The sequence below is a fragment of the Caretta caretta genome, chromosome 11, assembly GCF_965140235.1.
Source record: "Caretta caretta isolate rCarCar2 chromosome 11, rCarCar1.hap1, whole genome shotgun sequence".
NCBI lineage: Eukaryota > Metazoa > Chordata > Testudines > Cheloniidae > Caretta > Caretta caretta.
The window spans coordinates 2,877,936-2,896,458 of NC_134216.1; the positions used below are offsets into that span (position 1 = coordinate 2,877,936).

General features: G+C 61.0%; 1 protein-coding gene across 2 annotated transcripts in view; it reads left to right on the forward strand.

The window, feature by feature from the left end:
* VIL1 (villin 1) overlaps window positions 1-17,851 on the forward strand; it is a 42,100-nt gene extending 24,249 nt beyond the window's left edge. For both annotated transcript variants that reach the window (XM_048868692.2, XM_048868693.2), the window contains 19 exons: window positions 1,219-1,314; window positions 1,631-1,705; window positions 2,389-2,585; window positions 3,360-3,468; window positions 4,095-4,205; window positions 4,887-5,089; window positions 6,335-6,413; window positions 6,927-7,025; window positions 7,733-7,886; window positions 8,160-8,260; window positions 8,952-9,089; window positions 9,975-10,133; window positions 10,689-10,868; window positions 11,195-11,340; window positions 12,326-12,470; window positions 13,112-13,300; window positions 14,115-14,183; window positions 14,613-14,747; window positions 16,277-17,851. In XM_048868692.2, the coding sequence (XP_048724649.1) occupies window positions 1,219-1,314; window positions 1,631-1,705; window positions 2,389-2,585; window positions 3,360-3,468; window positions 4,095-4,205; window positions 4,887-5,089; window positions 6,335-6,413; window positions 6,927-7,025; window positions 7,733-7,886; window positions 8,160-8,260; window positions 8,952-9,089; window positions 9,975-10,133; window positions 10,689-10,868; window positions 11,195-11,340; window positions 12,326-12,470; window positions 13,112-13,300; window positions 14,115-14,183; window positions 14,613-14,747; window positions 16,277-16,390 (2,499 nt within the window). In that variant the 3' untranslated portion in view covers window positions 16,391-17,851. The remainder of the gene's footprint in view (window positions 1-1,218; window positions 1,315-1,630; window positions 1,706-2,388; window positions 2,586-3,359; window positions 3,469-4,094; window positions 4,206-4,886; window positions 5,090-6,334; window positions 6,414-6,926; window positions 7,026-7,732; window positions 7,887-8,159; window positions 8,261-8,951; window positions 9,090-9,974; window positions 10,134-10,688; window positions 10,869-11,194; window positions 11,341-12,325; window positions 12,471-13,111; window positions 13,301-14,114; window positions 14,184-14,612; window positions 14,748-16,276) is intronic.
* Window positions 17,852-18,523: the final 672 nt, after the last annotated feature.

The window sequence follows — 18,523 nt, forward strand, 5'->3', positions numbered from 1 at the left end:
CCTGGATCTCGGGGGCGGGGTGTGGGGGGTGCCACCCTTCAGGGCTCTAGCCAGCCGTGAGCAGCCATAGCACAAGGCCAGGCAGGGGAATCCGGTGCCGATGGGGCTGGATGGCACAGAAGGGAGGGCACACGCTGGCTCCGGGAACAGGGGGGCTCATCGGCTGGAGGTCTAGGGTGGGTGAGTGGGCAGCGGCGAAGGGCTGGGAACACGGCGCCTGATCTCGCCCCTCGGACGAGGCAGGAAGGGCCAGGTTCACCCGCCACGTGGCCCTGCCCGAAGCGCTCATGTGTGAGCCCCTAGGGCCAATCACCAGGTGGGGCGGGAGGGACCGCGAGTGGGCAGCACGTCCAGCCCCCTGCACTCAGGCCCGAGCAAACCCGGAGCAGCCCTCACAGGGCTTTGTCCAACCTGGTCTTAGAACCCTCCAGCGCCCAGGACCCCGCACCCTGCCTTCTCCCGGCTACCCCTGCCTCCTGGGACGGCTTTTCTAGCCCTCGCTCGGCTTTCCTGCTCTCCTCCGGACTCTCGCCAGTTTATCCCCAGCTACCCGAGTGTGGGGTGCCCCCGCCCAGTGCCGAGCAGAGCGGGACATGACTCTCCTGTTAATACACCCCAGGATGACAGTCACACACCTCCCTGCCCAGCCTGGGCGTGAGCCCTGCCCCAGGCCAGCCCCTTGATCCAGGTCTCGGTCAACCCACTAAAGCATCGATCATGCGCCGGGGCACCCATGGTCCCACGGAGCGGCTCCCTGCTGGGGGCCATGCTTCAGGGCTTCCCTGTCCCCCCGCCCCCAGAAGCAGGCACTTCCCACGCAGGTGGCAGCCAACCCCTGGCATCTGGAGCACGTATGTTTATCAGCCTGGCCCCAGAGCTGCCCGTCTGGCACCTTCCACCACAGCCCCCTGGTCCAGACAACTCCTCTCAGCTGTGGCGCTGCCCTTCCCCATGCCGTGCTGCCCCCCGGGCGCAGGGACTTGCTGGCACATGTACCAGGGGTCCCCTCTCCCCGACCACCAGGGGGAATGGGGCACCGCACCAGAACCAGCTCTGGAAATGAGCCCCCGCCCAGCCGGGCCCAGCGCCGGTGCCTTGGCACGTGGGGTGCACACGGAGCCCCCCGCGAGGCTCCAGGCAGGGGCTCGGCTCAGCGTCTCCCTGTCATTAATGGGTGCTAACGAGGGTGTCACGAATGCTGCCTCTCCCCCGTGCCAGGCCCCCGCCGCGCCGCCCACCATGACGGAACTCACCGCCAAAGTCACCAAGACGCTGAACAGAACCACGCCTGGTCTGCAGATCTGGAGAATCGAGGTGGGTGGTGGGACCCGGTGATGGGGGGGGGGGCCCAGCCGGGGATGGGGCTCCTGGCTCTCTGCATCCGTCAGTGCCCGGGACTGAGAGCCACCGGCATGGCCTCGCCCGCTAACATCCCGGGGACGCGGCCTCACCCCAGACTCGGCAGCCGCCGGGGGAGGTCAGGCTGCCTGCAGGGGCGGTGGGGTTAACCAGCCGCAGATTGCGAGCTCAGGCCAGTGGCACCAGGGTACCTGGGCCAACCCCGCGAGCCTGGTTCCCCGGGGGGAGGCCCCCTCCGGCCTCAGCTCCGGGCGTTTCCTTCTCTTTCCAGAAAATGGAGATGGTGCCGGTGCCTCCCAAAAGCTACGGAAACTTCTACGAAGGGGACTGCTACGTGGTGCTCGTGGTACGGGCTCTGCGCCGGGCCTGGGACGGAGCCGGGGGCGGGGGCAACGGGGCGCCCTCCTGGGCCGGGTGGGTGGCAAGCTGGGCCGTGGGGCACCCTGCTGCCTTGCCCTGTGGGGGGGGGGGGCGGCGTGGGGCAGGGTTGCTTAGCACCCGGCAGCGTGTGCGTGACAGCAAGTGGGGACGTGCGCTCAGGCGACCGGGTGTGCAAGCCGGGGTGTGCACCCCAGCCCGGGCAAGCGAGCTGAAGGGGGAATAGGCTGTAATATTTTTAGGAGGCCTTGTTTGTGCCTCAGTCCGGACAGCCGGGCGCCAATCCCACCCAGGAGTGCAAACAGGCACCCGCCACCCTCTGGGGAGCAAGGCCGTATAGGGGAAACTGAGGCACACATGGGCCTCTTCAAACTATTACAGAATATGCCCGCTTCATCACAATGCCAGGGGAGGGGAGGGGAGGGCTGGGCGGGTGCCTGTGCTCCGTGCAGGCTGGAGCGAGCGGGTGGCAGCATCTAAATAGGAGCGTGCCAGTCTGGGCCTGCGTCCGGCTGCCGGGGCTGCTGCGCTGAGCGGCTCCTCCCGGTTAGCTGACGGCAGGATCCCAGCCCAGGCCGGGCCGTCGGCCCCCAGACCCCGGAACGGGCGCGGAGCTGCGCCTGCCGCTAGCCCAGTGTCCTCTGGCCACAGACGCAAAAGACCGGGAACAGCTTCAGTTACGACATCCACTACTGGCTGGGCCAGGAGTCCTCGCAGGACGAGCAGGGGGCGGCTGCCATCTACACCACGCAGATGGACGAGCACCTGGGCGGAGTGGCCGTGCAGCACCGCGAGGTCCAGGGCCACGAGAGCAACATCTTCAAGGGCCACTTCAAACAGGGACTCATGTACGTCGGGGCTGGGGAGGCGGATCCACTTGGGGTGGGGGGGGCATAACGTCCCCCAACCCGCACCAATAGCGCGTGTGACCATGTCGCCCCCTTGGGGCCTTTCCCGGGAACTCCAACAGCCTGCTCCTGAGCCGCAGCAGGAGGGGGCAGGCGCTCTCGGTCCTGGGTTCGATCCCCGCTCTCGGCCCTGGAGCGGGTGCATGGCCACGGGAGGGCTCTTTGGATCCGGACCCTGCTGTCTGGGCCCAGGTTGGATCCACAACCCGCCCAGGGTAAAGGGAGCTGCCAGCTAGCCCCTGCCCCGTGGGAGGGACTCGGAACCCCTGAGCGGTCCCAGGAAGGCAGGCCTGGCAGGCGACGGCCAGGCTGGGGGGCCGTCCCCGCCACATAAGCAAAGGCCCCCGCAGCTCAGCTCTCCTGGAGAACAGCAGGTTTCTGTTCCCAGAAGCTAAAGGACTCAGTTTCCCCAGGGACGGAGACTCGCTGGGACAGGAGCTCAGGCACTGAGAGGCAGCAGGGTCTAGTGGCTCCAGCAGGGGCAGAGGAGGCAGGACTCCTGGGTTCTAACCCCCCCTCCCCTGCCCCCCACTCTCTGGGCGATGGGGGCATGTCCCTGACCAGCCCCCAAATGGGGAGAGCGATCCTGAAAAAGCTGCCTTCTGGGGGGAGGGGAAGTTTAACCCCTTCGTGTCTGCAAAGCCCTGGGCAGACTGGGGGGCCAGCTGCAGGGCCCCAGGGCTCCCCATTCTGACCCGGCCTTCCCCCCCACAGCTATAAGAAGGGTGGCGTTGCCTCGGGGATGAAGCATGTGGAGACCAACACGTACAACGTGCAACGGCTGCTGCACGTGAAGGGCAAGAAGAACGTGGTGGCTGGAGAGGTGGGTGATGGTGAGGGAGGGTGGCTGGCACAAGCCCCGGAACCCCCAGTCCAAGCGCAAATTGGCTCGGGGCTTAACCCCAGCTCCTGGGGCCCTTTGCCAAAAGCCAGCTCAGGGCAGCGTACACACGCGGTTCTCCTTCACTTCCTGTCCTAAACATTTGCACTGAGCCGCGGTGCGTCGTTAGCAGCCGCACCCCACCCCAGAGGTGGCCGCATTTCCGCACTGGGCAGGTAATTCCTGCGCCGCGTTGCTGTGTGTCTGTTGGAGGGCTGCCGCGCCCCACCCCAGAGGCAGCTGCGTTTGATTGGTGGGGGATGCTGTGGCCATAACGCAAATGAAGCTAATGAAATTCATTGTAATGGGGGAGCTGAGGCCTGAGAGGTTCATGTCAGGGTGAGCCTGCTCAGGAGCTGTAAGCACTGGGACACGGTATGTGAAATGCTGCCTTCTGCAAGGGGGGACTCAGAATTGCATTGCTGTGTGTCATAGGCCCTGTACTGCCGCCAGCTGGTGGGGATTCACTTTTAACTCCCATCCCAGGGAGAACCCTTTGGCGCTAGAGAACCCAGGAGTTCTGCCTCCAGCCCTGTTCCCCCACTGACCTGGCTGCCCTTCTCCTGCAGGTGGAGATGAGCTGGAACAGTTTCAACCAGGGGGATGTTTTCCTGCTGGATCTGGGCAAGCTCATCATCCAGTGGAACGGGCCGGAGAGCAACCGCGCTGAGAGGCTGAAGGTAGCACGGCAGCATCCCAGCTCGGAGGGGCCAGAACACCCCCCCGCCCCCCGCCCCCTGTGAGCCTTGGGCAGCCTCTGCTGCTGGTGTCCTGTCATCCAGCCCTTACTGGTTACTGAGTGAGACCTGGTGGGGACGTGTCCCGCTGGGGTCTCTCCAGTGGCCTCGCCTGCTGTCGCTGTTCGCTCAGCCCTCATCCTTCCCTGGGAGCCCCCCATCCCTGCAGTGTTCGGGGCTCAGCCCCTCATCTCTGCTCTCACCTGAGGGAGTGGGAGACCCAAACGCCCCCTCCGCAGAGGGAGAAGCTGGGACGGGACATGGATCAACTGTCCCTGCAAGTCCCCTTTGCATGGTGGGGAGCCCAAATGGGTTGGTCCCCCCCAAGTCAGCCCCGCCCCAAGAGAGTGGGTCTCCCCTATGGCACCGCTGGTGCCCCTCACTCCCGAGCCGCAACCCCCTATTAGCTCAGCCCTGCCCCCCGGAGCTCTGCCGGTGCCCCTCACTCCCAACCTGCAACCCCCTGCTAGCCCAGTCCTGGGCTCCTGCAACCGCTCTGTCGATGCCCCTCACCCCAGACCCACAGCCCCCTGTATTATTCCATAAATCAGCTGCCCTGTGGCTGCTGCCCGGCCCGGGTTGCTCTCACATGTGACGCCAGCCCCATGGCCTGTTTTGGTGCAGGGCATGAACTTGGCCAAGGACATCCGAGACCGCGAGCGGGGCGGGCGTGCCGATGTGGGTGTGGTAGATGGCGAGGATGAGGCGGTCTGCCCAGAGCTGATGAAGATTCTCACCCACGTGCTGGGGGACCGGAAGGAGATCAAGCCAGCCATCCCCGACACCGTGGTGGACCAGAAGCTGAAAACCTCTCTCAAGCTCTACCAGTGAGTCACCCAGGGGAGGGGCCAATACGCAGAGCGTGGGGAGAAGGAAACTGTCAGCCCCGTCAGGAGAGGAGACCCCTGCCCAAGCAGGGCTTGTGTGATCTCCCCCCAGGACTCTCCCATGCCCTGGAGTGCCCACACTGCATCTTATCTAAGGCTAAAAAGGGCTTCAGGCCCATCAATCCACACCCCAAAGTACTAGCTGTATAGCAGCTTCCTGCAGCAGTGAGTTCCTCCAGTTAATTGCAATGCATTTCCGTTCTCCCTTCTCCCTATTACCTTCTTCGTGCCCTGTAGCTCCCCGTGGTGCTTGCATCATGAAATACTCCTCCTACAGAGACAGCAAGAACAGCTACGGAGCAGAATCCCTCCGGGGCTAGTCAGAGCGGTGTCAGGTGAAGTCAGTTTTAAAGTCAATAGCTCAGCCGGCTTTGCTCTCTGGAGAGCTGTGGCTAGGGTTAAATCTCTCTCCAGTTGTCGCTGCTGTGAAAGGTTTTTAGCCGTGAACTCAGGAACCAGCCTGTTTCTGACGTGTGCCTGTTTCACCCTTTTCAGCCAACGTGCGCACGGCTCCCATAAAACGTTGCTCTTCCCTGGTTCTTGAATTCTCTGGTGGAAACCTGCTTTTTCGTAATCCGCATTCCTCTGAGGTAGAAAACATGCATCAGACAGAGCCAGATCCCTTTCAGCATCATCTTTGTGACCATCTGCAGGGAAGTCCAGGGAGTTAGAGATCTGCTCTGCCTGCTTCCCCACAGCATAAATGAAAGGAGATCCCTGCACATCACCGGGGGGTCTGTGGAGTCTGCAATGCGAAATCTCTATTTCCACGCTGTCCGTTGTGAGGGTTTGTCTCTGGGGCACGGAATTGGGGCATGGTGATGAGATTCTGCCACCTTTGTTGCTTTGTTCCTTTTGGTTGCAACCTTTGTGGCTGTTTTCCTTCTGTTTCTGTCTTCTGTTTACTCCTGACACCATGTCATGAACTTCTGTAGCTTGCTTAGATACACCAGCTGTGTTCATCGTAAGGACTTTTAAGACTGTCCCAGTTATGGCTGAGGTTAGAGTTAAAGAAGTATTTCGCACAGAGCCCCACTGAGTGGCTGAATTGCGCCATACAGTTTAGCATCCCAGTCCAGGTTCGCAGCGTCTAAAGGGACAGTGCCCTCTTAGCCCCGTGCCATGCGTGCCCTGCTCTGTGCGCTGGGCCATGGCTGAGCTGGGGTTGTGTCTGGTTTCTCGCAGCGTCTCCGATGCGGAGGGGAACCTGGTGATCCAAGAGGTCGCCACCCGCCCCCTGACCCAAGATCTGCTGCAGCACGAGGTATGTGGCCCCTGCGGGAGGCTCCTGAGGGGTTTCCTCTGACTCCCCCCTGAGCTCCTAGGAGCCGGGCGCACAGACGACAGGGCCCTGGATGAGGGTCGCTCCGCAGCAGATTCATGAGCAGGGCCCAGTGTGGGTCTTTAACCCCCGGGCCCTGCGGGAGGGATGGTTCAGCTACCTATGCTGCCCCCTCACCCATCAGCTGGCATCACCTCGCTGATCTCTGTGCCTGGCCCCCGCTGGCCGGTCTCTCCAGCTCTCCCACCACGCCACTATTTGAGCAGAGCGGTCCCTGCCCAGGAGGACGGGGAGGGTCCGACGGGCTAGGAAGGATGTCTCCATCCCTTTGCCCACTTGACACCTCCGTCGGGCAGTCCCACGTGCCCAGGGCGACCCGCTGGGAGCTGAGCCAGCAGAGGGGACCCACGGCTATGGGATCCTGACCCACTGAGCCCACCAGTTGCTGGTGGTGCAGGGGGGCTCCAACCTGACCCCTCTCCCCCGACCCCCCAGGACTGCTACATTCTCGACCAGGGTGGCCTGACCATCTACGTCTGGAAAGGCAGGAACTCCAGCAAGCAGGAGAAGCAGCAGGCCATGAGCAGAGCCCTGGTGAGTGGCAGGGGCTGGGATGGAGAGAGACCCTGTGCCCCGCACACCCCTGGGTGGGCGGGTGGGTGGGTGGGGGCTGCATGTTCCCCGGTGTGACCTCACGGTGCCCCCTGCTGTCTGTCAGCCCTGTGGGAATTAACCCCTTGGGGTCTGGACAGCTCCTGTGCTGTGGATTAGTGGCTGGGAAACCCCCGAGAGGACCCAGCGCCCCCAACAGGTGATTCTCACCTAGCTGCGTCAGCCCTGGGGGATTGGGGTGTGTCCGTGGATGGGGCCCTGAGCTGCCCGCCTGGGCCCTGCCTCTCCTTGCTCCACTGTCACACCCAGTGTAACGGCCCTTCTGTTAGTGGAGTCACTCCTGATTCACACCAGCACAGGTGACAGGCCCCCAGAGCTCTGCGTCGAACCTGCCGTGCGACAGAGCCTGGTGTTACACACACACACACTCTGCTTTGTACCTGCCGTCGTGGGGGCCCGGGTGGAGACCCAGGAGTGTTTGGGGGGGGGCTGTTAAAAGGCTGCCCCCATCAGGGAGCGGGTGCCACTCTCCCTGCAGCGCCCCAGGCTCTCCGATAGCCGGTGCACCGAGGGCTTGGCGGTGACGTCGCTGGCTGGACGAGGGGCTGGAGAGGGGACGCCCTCTCTCTGCTGCTCCCCCTGCACTTTTGTGGCTCCCCCCCTCACCCACTGGTTGCTGGCTCTTGCAGGGGTTCATCAAAGCCAAGAACTACCCGCCCAGCACCCCCGTGCAGACCGAGAATGACAGGGCCGAGTCGGCCATGTTCAAGCAGCTCTTCCAGAAATGGACCGTCAACAACCAGACCAGCGGCCTGGGCAAGACCCACACCCGGGGCAAAGTGGGTAAGAGCCGGAGGCCTGGGCACTAGCGGGTCAGGGCCTGGCACCAGGAAGCGGCAGAGCGGCCCAAGCCAGCCCCTCGTTCCCACGCAGGGGGTGGGGGCCGAGGAAGGGTCCTGTGGCAGCCACACCAAATTCTGGTGCGGAAGGGGGCGGGGCTCAGCTCTGGGGGGCTGCTGGGTGTCCCTCGATACCACCCCCCCGAGCTGCGAGTGGACTGGTCCTGCTGGGCCTGACCCCTTCCCCCCAGCCTCAGTGCCCGTCGTTCTCCCCCAGCCAAAGTGGAGCAGGTCAAGTTCGACGCCACCACCATGCACGCCAAGCCCGAGGTGGCCGCGCAGCAGAAGATGGTGGACGACGGCTCCGGGGAGGTCGAGGTAAAGAACGGGCCGCCGGCCGTAGGCCTGGCCAACAGCGGGGATCGAACCGGGGACCCGGCAGCCGCTGCGAAGCCAGGCTCAGGGACTGGGGCTGTCACAGCCCCGGCTCCTGTGTGGCTCAGCCCAGAGGGAGACACGGGGGCTCCCCACACCTGCTGGGTACATGGGCTCCCCCGTGTGACCAGTGGGACCCCCGAGCTTGGGGCACAGCTGTCCGGTGGGCGTTGACAGGGTCAGCAGAGCGAGGTGCCGTGGGGGGAGGAGTGGGAGGCCCCGGGGCCATGCTGAAGGCCAGACCAGCCAGTGCGCGGCTGAGCAGAGCCGGTGCCGACGGCAGGAGGCTCACAGACCCAGCCCAGCTCTGTGATGGGGCACCATGCGGCCCGTCGTTAGCAGGCCTGGCTGGCGCTGCTGGCATGGAGCAGGGCCACGCGGCATGGGCCCCCTGCCCAGGCTGGCGCATCCTCCAGGTGTCACATGGAGACTGAGACGTTGGCCCTCCAGACCCCTAGCCTCTGGGCTCTGCCCCCCAGCACCCCCACGGCAGGGGGCGCTGGCAGCTCCTGATGCCCCCAGCCCTTGGACTCTGCCCCCCCAGCATCCCCACGGCCCTGCTGCGAAGTGCCGGCCGGGGGCAGGTGTGGGGTGGTAGGAGCCAGCCCCCGGCTCATTCCCAGCTCCCCGGCAGGTCTGGCGCATTGAGGACCTGGAGCTGGCGCCGGTGGACAAGCACTGGCTGGGCCATTTCTACGGGGGCGACTGTTACCTTATCCTCTACAAGTACCTGGTCAACAACAAGCTGCATTACATCATCTACATCTGGCAGGTGCGTGGGCCCCCCGCTGCCCCAGCCTGCGGGCTGGGATCCCGTCTCCGACGGGCTCAGGGCCAGGGTCATCCCGGACCCCCGGCTGAGATCCCAGCTCCAGCAGGGGCCAGGGCCAGCAGGCGTGGGATGACCCCTCCCCCGCCACGAATCCCGGCCCGTGTGTAACAGGCAGAGATCGGCTCTCGCACCGATGCCAGGTGTTAATCTCCCTGCCAGAAATCATGTCGTCACTGACCAGGCTACCTGCTCGTGTTACCCACAGACGAGTCCAGTCTCATCTCTCGTCTTCAGCGCCCTCCTGTGGCAGAGAGTTCCGCAGACCGATCACGCGCTGGGTGTAAACACCTTGGCTTCGTTTTGAATTTGAATTTGCCCCATTTCAGCCTCACGTAACGTCTCCTTGTTCCCGTGTTGTAACCACGAGGCCAGAGCTGATGCACCCTGGACCAGCCCTTCCCCCAGAGCGCTCTGCAGTCACGACGCAACATCCCAGAGCAGGGGGTGGGAGTGAGGTCACAACACAGGGGGGTTCCCTCTACCCGGTCAGTTAATGCTAGCCAATGGCCACTCTGGGCTGGTTTGCATCTTCCATGTGCCACTCAGATCCTAACCAGGCCGTTAATTCGCTGTGGGGTGGGGCTTTATCATCATCGTTATTTCCCAGATGGGGAAACTGAGGCCCGACCTCACTCTCCGAGGCGCCGACTCCCCTGACTTTCGGGATTGCGTGACTCTCCCAGGGCTGGGTCAGTGTTGGCGCTGGGGTTGGAGCACCGGCTGCCCAGCCCTGGGCCCGGTGCTCCTGCGGCTGGGGGTCCCAGGGGTTGCGTGGCCCCGATCCCCACTCTGAGCCCCTCTCCTCCGTCCCTCACCCTTGCCTAGGGCCGCCATGCCAGCAAGGATGAGATCACTGCCTCGGCCTACCAGGCCGTCGCCCTGGACCAGCAGTACAGCAATGCGGCCGTGCAGGTGCGGGTGCCCATGGGCAAGGAGCCTGCCCACCTCATGGCCATCTTCAAGGGCAAGATGGTGGTGTACGCGGTGAGTGCCAGGGATGGGGGCGGGGGGAGGTCCCTGCGCCATCACCCCTGGCCTGCCACTCGGGGCTCTGCCGAGGGTGCTGGGGCTGCGCCGGGCACTGCCCACCTGCCTGCAATAGTCCAGCCCCTGGGAGACAGCTCTGCTCCCCCCCAGCCACGGAGCCCAGAGCCCCAGGCAAGCGGGCATGCGGGCCGCGCTGTCCCCTCTCTGCCAACGAGGAAACCAAGGCACGGGGAGAAAGCACTTGCTTGAGGCTGCTCCGCAAGCCAGGGGGGCAGAGGCGAGGCAAACCCCCGGCCTCAGGCACTGGCTGGAAGGTGGGGCTTGGGATGAAATGGGCAAGCTGATCCGTGGGGCTGGAGCCGCGGTGGGCTCCCCCAGGCTGTTACAACCGGCCCACGAGCTGCGTTCATGGGCGGCAAAGGGGCTCCTAGCCTTAGGTCGGTGCTATAGCCTATAGCGGACCCCATTCCCCCGCCCCGTCAGGGCCGCAGAGTGAGGGTGGAGGCCGGTTTGACGTCTTCTCTCCCTCCCCCCCCCGACGCTGTTCCCCAGGGCGGCACCTCGCGGGCTGGCAGCATGGAGCCGGTGCCGTCCACCCGCCTCTTCCACGTGCACGGCACCAACGAGTACAACACCAAGGCCATCGAGGTGCCCCCGCGCGCCTGCTCCCTCAACTCCAACGACGTCTTCGTGCTGAAGACGCAGGCCTGCTGCTACCTCTGGTACGGGAAGGTGGGTATGGTGCTCGGGAGCCTCTGGCTGGGGGCCGGAGAACCTGAGCCAGCGGCGAGGTGCTCGGGGCAGAGAAGTATTCTCCCTGGCCTGGAGGAGGCCTGGAGCCACCTTCGTTGTAGGGTCCCCCAGACTCCTGGCTGGTCCACCCTGGAGGGGTCCCGCCCCCTGCTGCCATCCCACTGGGATCCCATCTCGCTCCCCTGCCAGCAGGGAGGATGGAGCTGAGGACGGGCTGGACCCATGGCGGGTTCTCGGCGCTGCACTGGGAGGTCGCGCGGACCCTCCGGGGGGGTCCTGACCGATTGCGCTCTGGTTCCCCGCAGGGCTGCAGCGGGGACGAGCGGGAGATGGCGAAGACCGTGGCCGACCTCATCGCCAAAACAGAGAAGCTGGTAATAGCCGAGGGCCAGGAGCCGGACAACTTCTGGGTGGCCCTGGGTGGGAAATCCCAGTATGCCAACAGCAAGCGGTAAGGGCTGCGCACCGCTGGGACCCATCAGGCACGGAGCGCGGGGCCATGCCCCTGGCAAGTCTTGTCCGTGACTCTGCCATCCCCAGCCAGAAGGTTCCTGCCCTGCAGAGCTCTGGGGAGGGATTGAGCTGTAGTAGGGTTAGGGTTCGAGACACTGTATTATAATAAACTTGAGGAGAACCATGAGAACGGCCCCTAGCTCGTGTTTAGCTCTTCCCAGCAGCAGGTCCCAACGCGCTTCACCATGGAGGTCAACGTCAGTGCCATCACCCCCATGTTACAGATGGGGAAACCGAGTCCCTGAAGCAGCTTGCCCAAGGTCACCCCATGGCTGAGCCAGGCGTAAATCCCAGTATGGTGCTCTATCCCCTGGGCAGCAGAGCCTCAGGAGGAGGAAGGGCAAGTGGCTGACCTCATTGAAGCAGTCATGACCAGGCTGGGTTGGTCACCGCCTCCACCCCCCGAGAGCACCGTGAACCGGAGGGGAGCAGTGGGTTTGGCTGCAGGCCGGCCATCGCGCTACCTTCTAGGTTAGGGTGGTGGCATCTCAAGAACACGAGTTGCCACCTCTCTGCAACGTGCCGGGCGGGTCTCTGGTCCCACGGGCACATCCCAGCCCAGGCCCCGGGGACTAAGGGCCGGGCCGCCACCACCGCTCCGAGGTGTGCTGGACGTAGGACCGACACGCAGCAGCCTGGTATGACATCCCTGGGGGGCAACACGAGGCTGTTGCCCGCCAAGGTCAAAGTCCAAGTGTGGGGGGAACCTTGAGCCAGAGGAAATAGGATCATGGCCAGAGCCAAATATTCTTCCATCTGAGAAAGCCCTTTGGCTGCCGTTGCGTGTTGGCCCGGGGTAGTTCTCCAGGTGGGCAGCCCCTGCACCTGTTGGCCCCCAGGGGTCAAGCAGCTGGATGTCGAGCTGGAGCCAAGGGCCAGGCTGGGTTCTCTAGTTCTGACCCTCCTTCCCCCCTTGTTCACAGACTGCAGGAGGAGACCTTGTCGATAACGCCCCGCCTCTTCGAATGCTCCAATCAGACCGGCACGTTCATTGCCACGGAGATCACCGATTTTATCCAGGATGACCTGGAGGATGACGACATCTTCCTGCTGGACACCTGGGACCAGGTAGGGTGGGGCTGGGACGGGGCCTGAGACAGGGCCAGGGGTCTTACAAGGTAATGTGGGGAGCCTTCAGCCCCACTGTCTCCCCCAGGGAGTCTGTATTTTGGTCCCCCTAGCACAGACAAGGGAGCCGAAAGACGTCTCTCCCCCACAACCATGCAGCAAGTCACTGGCAAGCCAGGGTTAGAATTGGGAATCTACTAACCCCTCACGTCTTCCTCCGGGCCGCATTGGCCGCCCAGAGCCAGAATTCCTGGCTGCTGGCCCCCTGCTTTCAGCCCCAGGTCCGTCCATCCTCTCCTGGAATCATAGAATCATAGACTATCAGGGTTGGAAGGGACCTCAGGAGGTCATCTAGTCCAACCCCCTGCTCAAAGCAGGACCAATCCCCAATTTTTGCCCCAGATCCCTAAATGGCCCCCTCAAGGATTGAACTCACAACCCTGGGTTGAGCAGGCTAATGCTCAAACCACTGAGCTATCCCTCCCCCCCCAAGAGACCAAGCGCCAGGGAACGCGGCTCACCACCGGCCCAGGAATGGGCTAGTTGGGGCTTTCCCATGTTAGCGGATGGCGAGGGGGCAGTGGGAAGCCGCTGGCCTGGGGCCTCCTGGCATTGTCACGGAGGGGCTGTTTCTCGCGCAGGTGTTCTTCTGGATTGGGGAGCACGCAAACGAGACGGAGAAGGCAGCGGCTGCCGTGATGGCGCAGGAGTACCTGAGAACTCACCCCAGCGGGCGCGACCCCGACACGCCCATCATCGTGGTGAAACAAGGCTACGAGCCCCCAACTTTCACGGGCTGGTTCCTGGCTTGGGACCCCCTGAAGTGGAGCGTGAGTGGCTGTGCAGGGCTTCCCCGTTTCCCTTGCCACTGGCAGGAGACGTAGGCACAGGCAGGGAACCGTGGGGCATAAAGGCTACATCATCCTTCAGATTTAACAACCTGGGCATCCAGAGACTAACTGGGTAGCCCTGATGCCCTCTTAATCCACAGGCCGGTGGGAGGCTCCCACACAACTAGCCTCTGCCCAGGGAGATCTTGGGCAGACCAGTCTGGGGCCTCTAGCAAGACCCCAGTGAATGGGGCGGGTGTGTGGCAGAAGTTCTGGGGCACAGACACCCATTCCCCAGGAACCAGCTGGCTGGCCCCACAAAAGGCTCCGTCTCCCCTTGCCAACTACCCAAGACAGCCAGTCCCTGGTGCCTGTCGCTTAACGACCCCCAGCACAATCCCCGACCTCCAGCCTAAGGACTGGTGCCGCTGACTCCCAGACACTTCCCCCCGTGTTTGCAGCAAACGTCGCTACCCAACTGGTCCCCGGGGGGGGGGGGGGGGGCTGCCCCTTTGGCAGGGCTCCTGCACCTTTCCCTGCGCCCCGACGATCTCCCCAGATCCCCCTCTGGTGAGATATACTCAGAACTGCTGGGGAAGGGAAGGCCCAGGGCTGTACGGAGACAATGGGACCGAGGCCCAGCCAGGCCCGTGGCAGGGGGAGAGATTTGCAGCAACCAGACCGGTTCTGTCCCAACGCTGCCCAGCTTGACTTCAGTAACCCAGACGCAGCCGTTCCAAAGCCAGCCAGCTCTGCTCTCCCCACATGCCTGCCTCTGGCCCCTCCCAGCTCAGATCTGGCTTCTCTCCTGCAGGACAGGAAATCCTACGAGGAGCTGAAAGCCGAGCTGGGAGAGGACAGCAAGTTCAGCCAGCTGACAACCGTGAGTATCTTGGGGAAAAGCAGCCTGGCTGCAGGACAGTGCGAGGAAATGGCCATTGGTGCTGAGCTGCCCGCGATGCTATGCACACCCGCTGGTCGTGGCTATTGAGGGATGCAAAAGCTCCCAGGCTTCCCCCTCCCACACCAGCCAGGACCCGGCTCAGTCAGGAATCGGCGTGATTTCTTGTTTGCCCACACCTGGCAGCACAGCCCCAGGCAGAAATCTTCCCCCTGCGGCGGGGTGTGGGGTTCCAGGGCCTGAGATGTGCAGGTCAGACTAGAGGTCAGAGTCCCTGGGAGGACAAAGGGTCAGGATGGCAGCAATGAGACGCGGTGGGTACTTTGGCAAAGCCTGGCACACAGCACAGGGTGGGGGCTTCACGGAACAGTCCGGCGATGGCTCCATGTGACTCTCCGACCCCCTCTCCAGGAAATCACAAGCCAAGAGGTTTTCACTGCCAACACCACCTTGAACTCGGCAACCACCCAGACCTTCCCCCTAGAGTTGCTGGTGAACAAGTCCTTGGATGAGCTGCCCACAGGAGTGGACCCTAGCAGGAAAGAGGTGAGAAAGGGTGTGTGTGTGTGAAATCAGGGCATGGCCCACGGCAAAAGCTGCAGCTGTCCCTGCCCTGTAGTGCAGGTGGGCTTTTAGGGTCCGAGCCTGCCCCAGCGACAGAAGAATTTCCTTGGGCCCTGGGGGAACAAAGAGCAGCTCCTTAGCCAGCCAGCTAAGCACAGATCTGAGCCCCGTCCCAGGGCCAGCTCCGTGGTGAGTGGAGATACACTGAGGAGTAAGGAATTCAATACCCAGCGTGCGAGTTCAAGGGTGATGATGTTCCAGGGGCCCAGGGGTCAACCCCAGCTCCTAGTTTGGTCTGGAGGAGGGAGGATGCTTAGCTAAGGGGCTGTGTTAATTATTTGGGGCCAGTCTTGCTCGAGGGTGAGCGGCTCAACGGGGTTAATTTTGTTGTGTGCATTGTCACATCAAGGATAGCTGGCCTGCTAAACCCAGGGTTGTCAGTTCAATCCTTGATGGGGCCATTTAGTGATCTGGGGCAAAAGTTGGGGACTGGTCCTGCTTTGAGCAGGGGGTTGGACTAGATGATCTCCTGAGGTCCCTTCCAACCTTGATATTCTATGATAAATATTGTCCAAGCACCTAGAGCCACAGTGTAAAAAATGGGCCTCCAGGGGGCGCACCGTGTCCACCGGGGTACCAGCCCCGCGTAGAGCAATTTGGAGATGCAGAGGGTGGGCTGCCGCAGGGGATTTAGTTCCTTTGCAGAGGGGGGGCATTTTGTCCCCTGCTGGTTGCAGAGGAGCACGAGCTGGCCCAGTAGAATTACCCAAGTGTGAAGCATCCTCAGGGAGCATCCTCAGCGGGAGTTTTAACAGAAGGAAACAAGCCGCCTTGTGCCACCGGCTCCGAGCCAGCCTCCTGCAGGCTTCCCCCGGCACAGGGAGGTTCAGTTGCAACGCCTGCTGAAAGGCGGCCCGCAGAGCCGTGAGCGGAGTTGAGGAGGGAGCGTAAGCAGTTCTGAATGCCCACAGCACGGGCAGTATCCTGAAAGTAGCGACTCGGGCCCGGGCCCGATGCTTTCTCCAGCGCTGACCTGCTGCAGTCATTGGAGTGTCTGGGAGCTGGGACGTGCAGGGTAGGAGTGCCAGGAGCAAGCAGCTGTGCTCCGTTTTGAGACACCAGCGTACAGGGCTAGGGCCTTCTGTCAAAATGGAAAGGGAGTAACTCCAGCTGATGGCCTCGTGTTCCAGTCCCCGGGGAGACTTGCAAAGGTCTAGGATAATCAGCTGCTTCACTGGTGGCCCAGGTCGTCCTCCAATGGCTCATGCCTCCCTCAGCTCTTGCCATCTACATGTCAGATCTGGAGCTCTCTGCTGGCAGCTGGATACCAGCCTGGAGAGCGATGGTAGCCCAGGGCATTACCTCAAAGCCCCAGGTCTGACTTCCGTCTCAATTCCTGCTACCCAGCAAAGCCAGAGGGCTGGGAGGTTGTAGCTCATCAGGACGGCCCTGTCCTCAGGGCTGCAGTTGTCACCACCACCACCTCATCCGAGCCCCTCTGCCTCCCTCAGGAGCACCTGTCCAGTGATGATTTCGAAATGGTCTTCGGCATGCCCCAGAACGCCTTTGCTGCACTGCCCGTGTGGAAGCAACAGAAGCTCAAGAAGGAAAAAGGCCTCTTCTAAGCAGAGCTGCAGTGAGATTTGGCCTGAGATGTATTTGGTTTAGTATTAAGAAAGTAAAATTAAAGCTAATTCAGAGAACGGGGCTGTGCACTTGACCCTGCTTAGGTCTAACCATTCCTCCCCATTGTGATTTTTTGGGCAGGGAAAACACTGAACTCCCACTAGGCTAAAATCTTTACTTTCCAAGCTACCCAACTGGTTGGGTTGGTTTGACAGCTATAATTTGTGTGCTGGGATCTTGCCTTAAATGGTGTGGCTGTGGGAAGGACTGGTGAGTGGTGACCAGGCTCTCAAGTAGCACGGCTCCTTCACCCTGGCTTATTTTGTTTGTTCTCCAACCTCCACCCAGGATTGTGCTGAGGCCGCACACAAGGGAGAAACAACAGAGGTGGGAATCAGAAACCTCTGACCTGTAATTCCAGCACCACCACTGACCTGCTGTACAGCCATGGGGATGTCACAGCACATCTCTGCCTCAGTTTTCCCATCTGTAAGGTGGGGATACTTACATTCCCTAGTCAGTGGTTTGAGGTTCCAAGTAATGTGTTGCTCTGTGGTATTAGAATGATCTTCAGTCTTTCTAGATGTCAGATCTTTGCAAAGCAAACGGTTTACATTTTCACATGTCCTGGTACCTCACTCCTAAAGATAAAGTATACAGCCCACTACTGCAGCCTCCATTAGCTGTTAAGCCTTCATGAAAAGTATTATGCAAATATTTGTGATGCTGAAGGTAAAGGTTCCAGCCACAGCAGGGAGTGACATTTTAAAAATCCATATGCCATACACTTTACTGAAGCACAGTGCAAACTTTAATGACCTTGACCATGTTTGTCGTATTTGTATTACCATGGCACCTGCAGGCCCCGATCAGGGCCCCATTGTGCTAGGGGCTGTACAAACACATAGAAAGTCTGCCCCAGTCTAAGGCAGGATACACTTTGTGGGAGAAAAAGGTGACAGGTAGGTCAGTCTCTACATTAGCTCTAACTGATGTAACATCTTCCAGGGCAGTGGTTCTCAACCAAGGCTACGCGTCCTTCTGGGGACTATGCAGAAGTCTCTCGGGTACATCAGCTTAAGTAGGTATTTGACTAGTTTTACAACAGGCTACATAAAAAACACTAGCAAAGTCAGTACAAACTAAAATTTAATCCAGACAGAACGAGCAAGTAACCAAATTGTCAGTAATAGTGTGGCTGTGACACTTTTGTATTTTTATGTCTGATTTTGTAAGTAGTTTTTAAGTGAGGTGAAAATTTGGGGATACACAAGACAAATCAGACTCCTGAAAGGGGGACAGTCGTCTAGAAAGGTTGAGAGCCACTGGCCTAGGGATGCAGGACCTATTTGCTACAGCAGATGTTGCCAACTGTATCACACTTGGCATGGTTTTTTATTAATACAATTCCCTCCCACTCAGTACTGAGATGTGACAATAAAGTTTCCCTTGTGACTTCATTTTGGATTTAAACTCTGATCTCCAAGGCGAAAAGCAAATCCCTTAGCCAGAAAGCCTCACTTGTTAGTGCAGTGGGAGAAGGGAACGTGGGCTTGTGAGGGGAGTAAGTACTGGAATAGCAGGGATTCTTATTAACCACGGACAGAGCTTGGAGCTGCACAGACTAGACGCTCTTGTCCAAAGCAGGCTACAACTGAAATAAATGCACATCTCGACTGACAGACAAGAGAAGAGCCTACATATGCTCTGCAGAGCTGCTTTCACTAGCACTTAAGGTCACTAAAAAAAAATGCATAAAATAAAAAGTTACTGAGCATAAAAGTGGCCAGACTGGGTCAGACCAAAAGTCCATCCAGCCCAGTGTCCTGTCTGCCGACAGTGGCCAGTGCCGGGTGCCCCAGAGGGTATGAACAGAACAGTCAATCATCAAGTGATCCATCCCCTGTCACCCATTTCTAGCTTCTGGCAAACAGAGGCTAGGGACACCATCCCTGCCCATCCTGGCTAATAGCCATTGGTAGACCTATCCTCCATGAACTTACCTCGTTTTTTGGTTTTTTTTTTAAACCCTTTTATAGTCTTGGCCTTCACAACATCCTCTGGCAAGGAGTTCCACAGGCTGACTGTGTTGTGTGAAATACTTCCTTTTGTTTGTTTTAAACCTGCTGCCT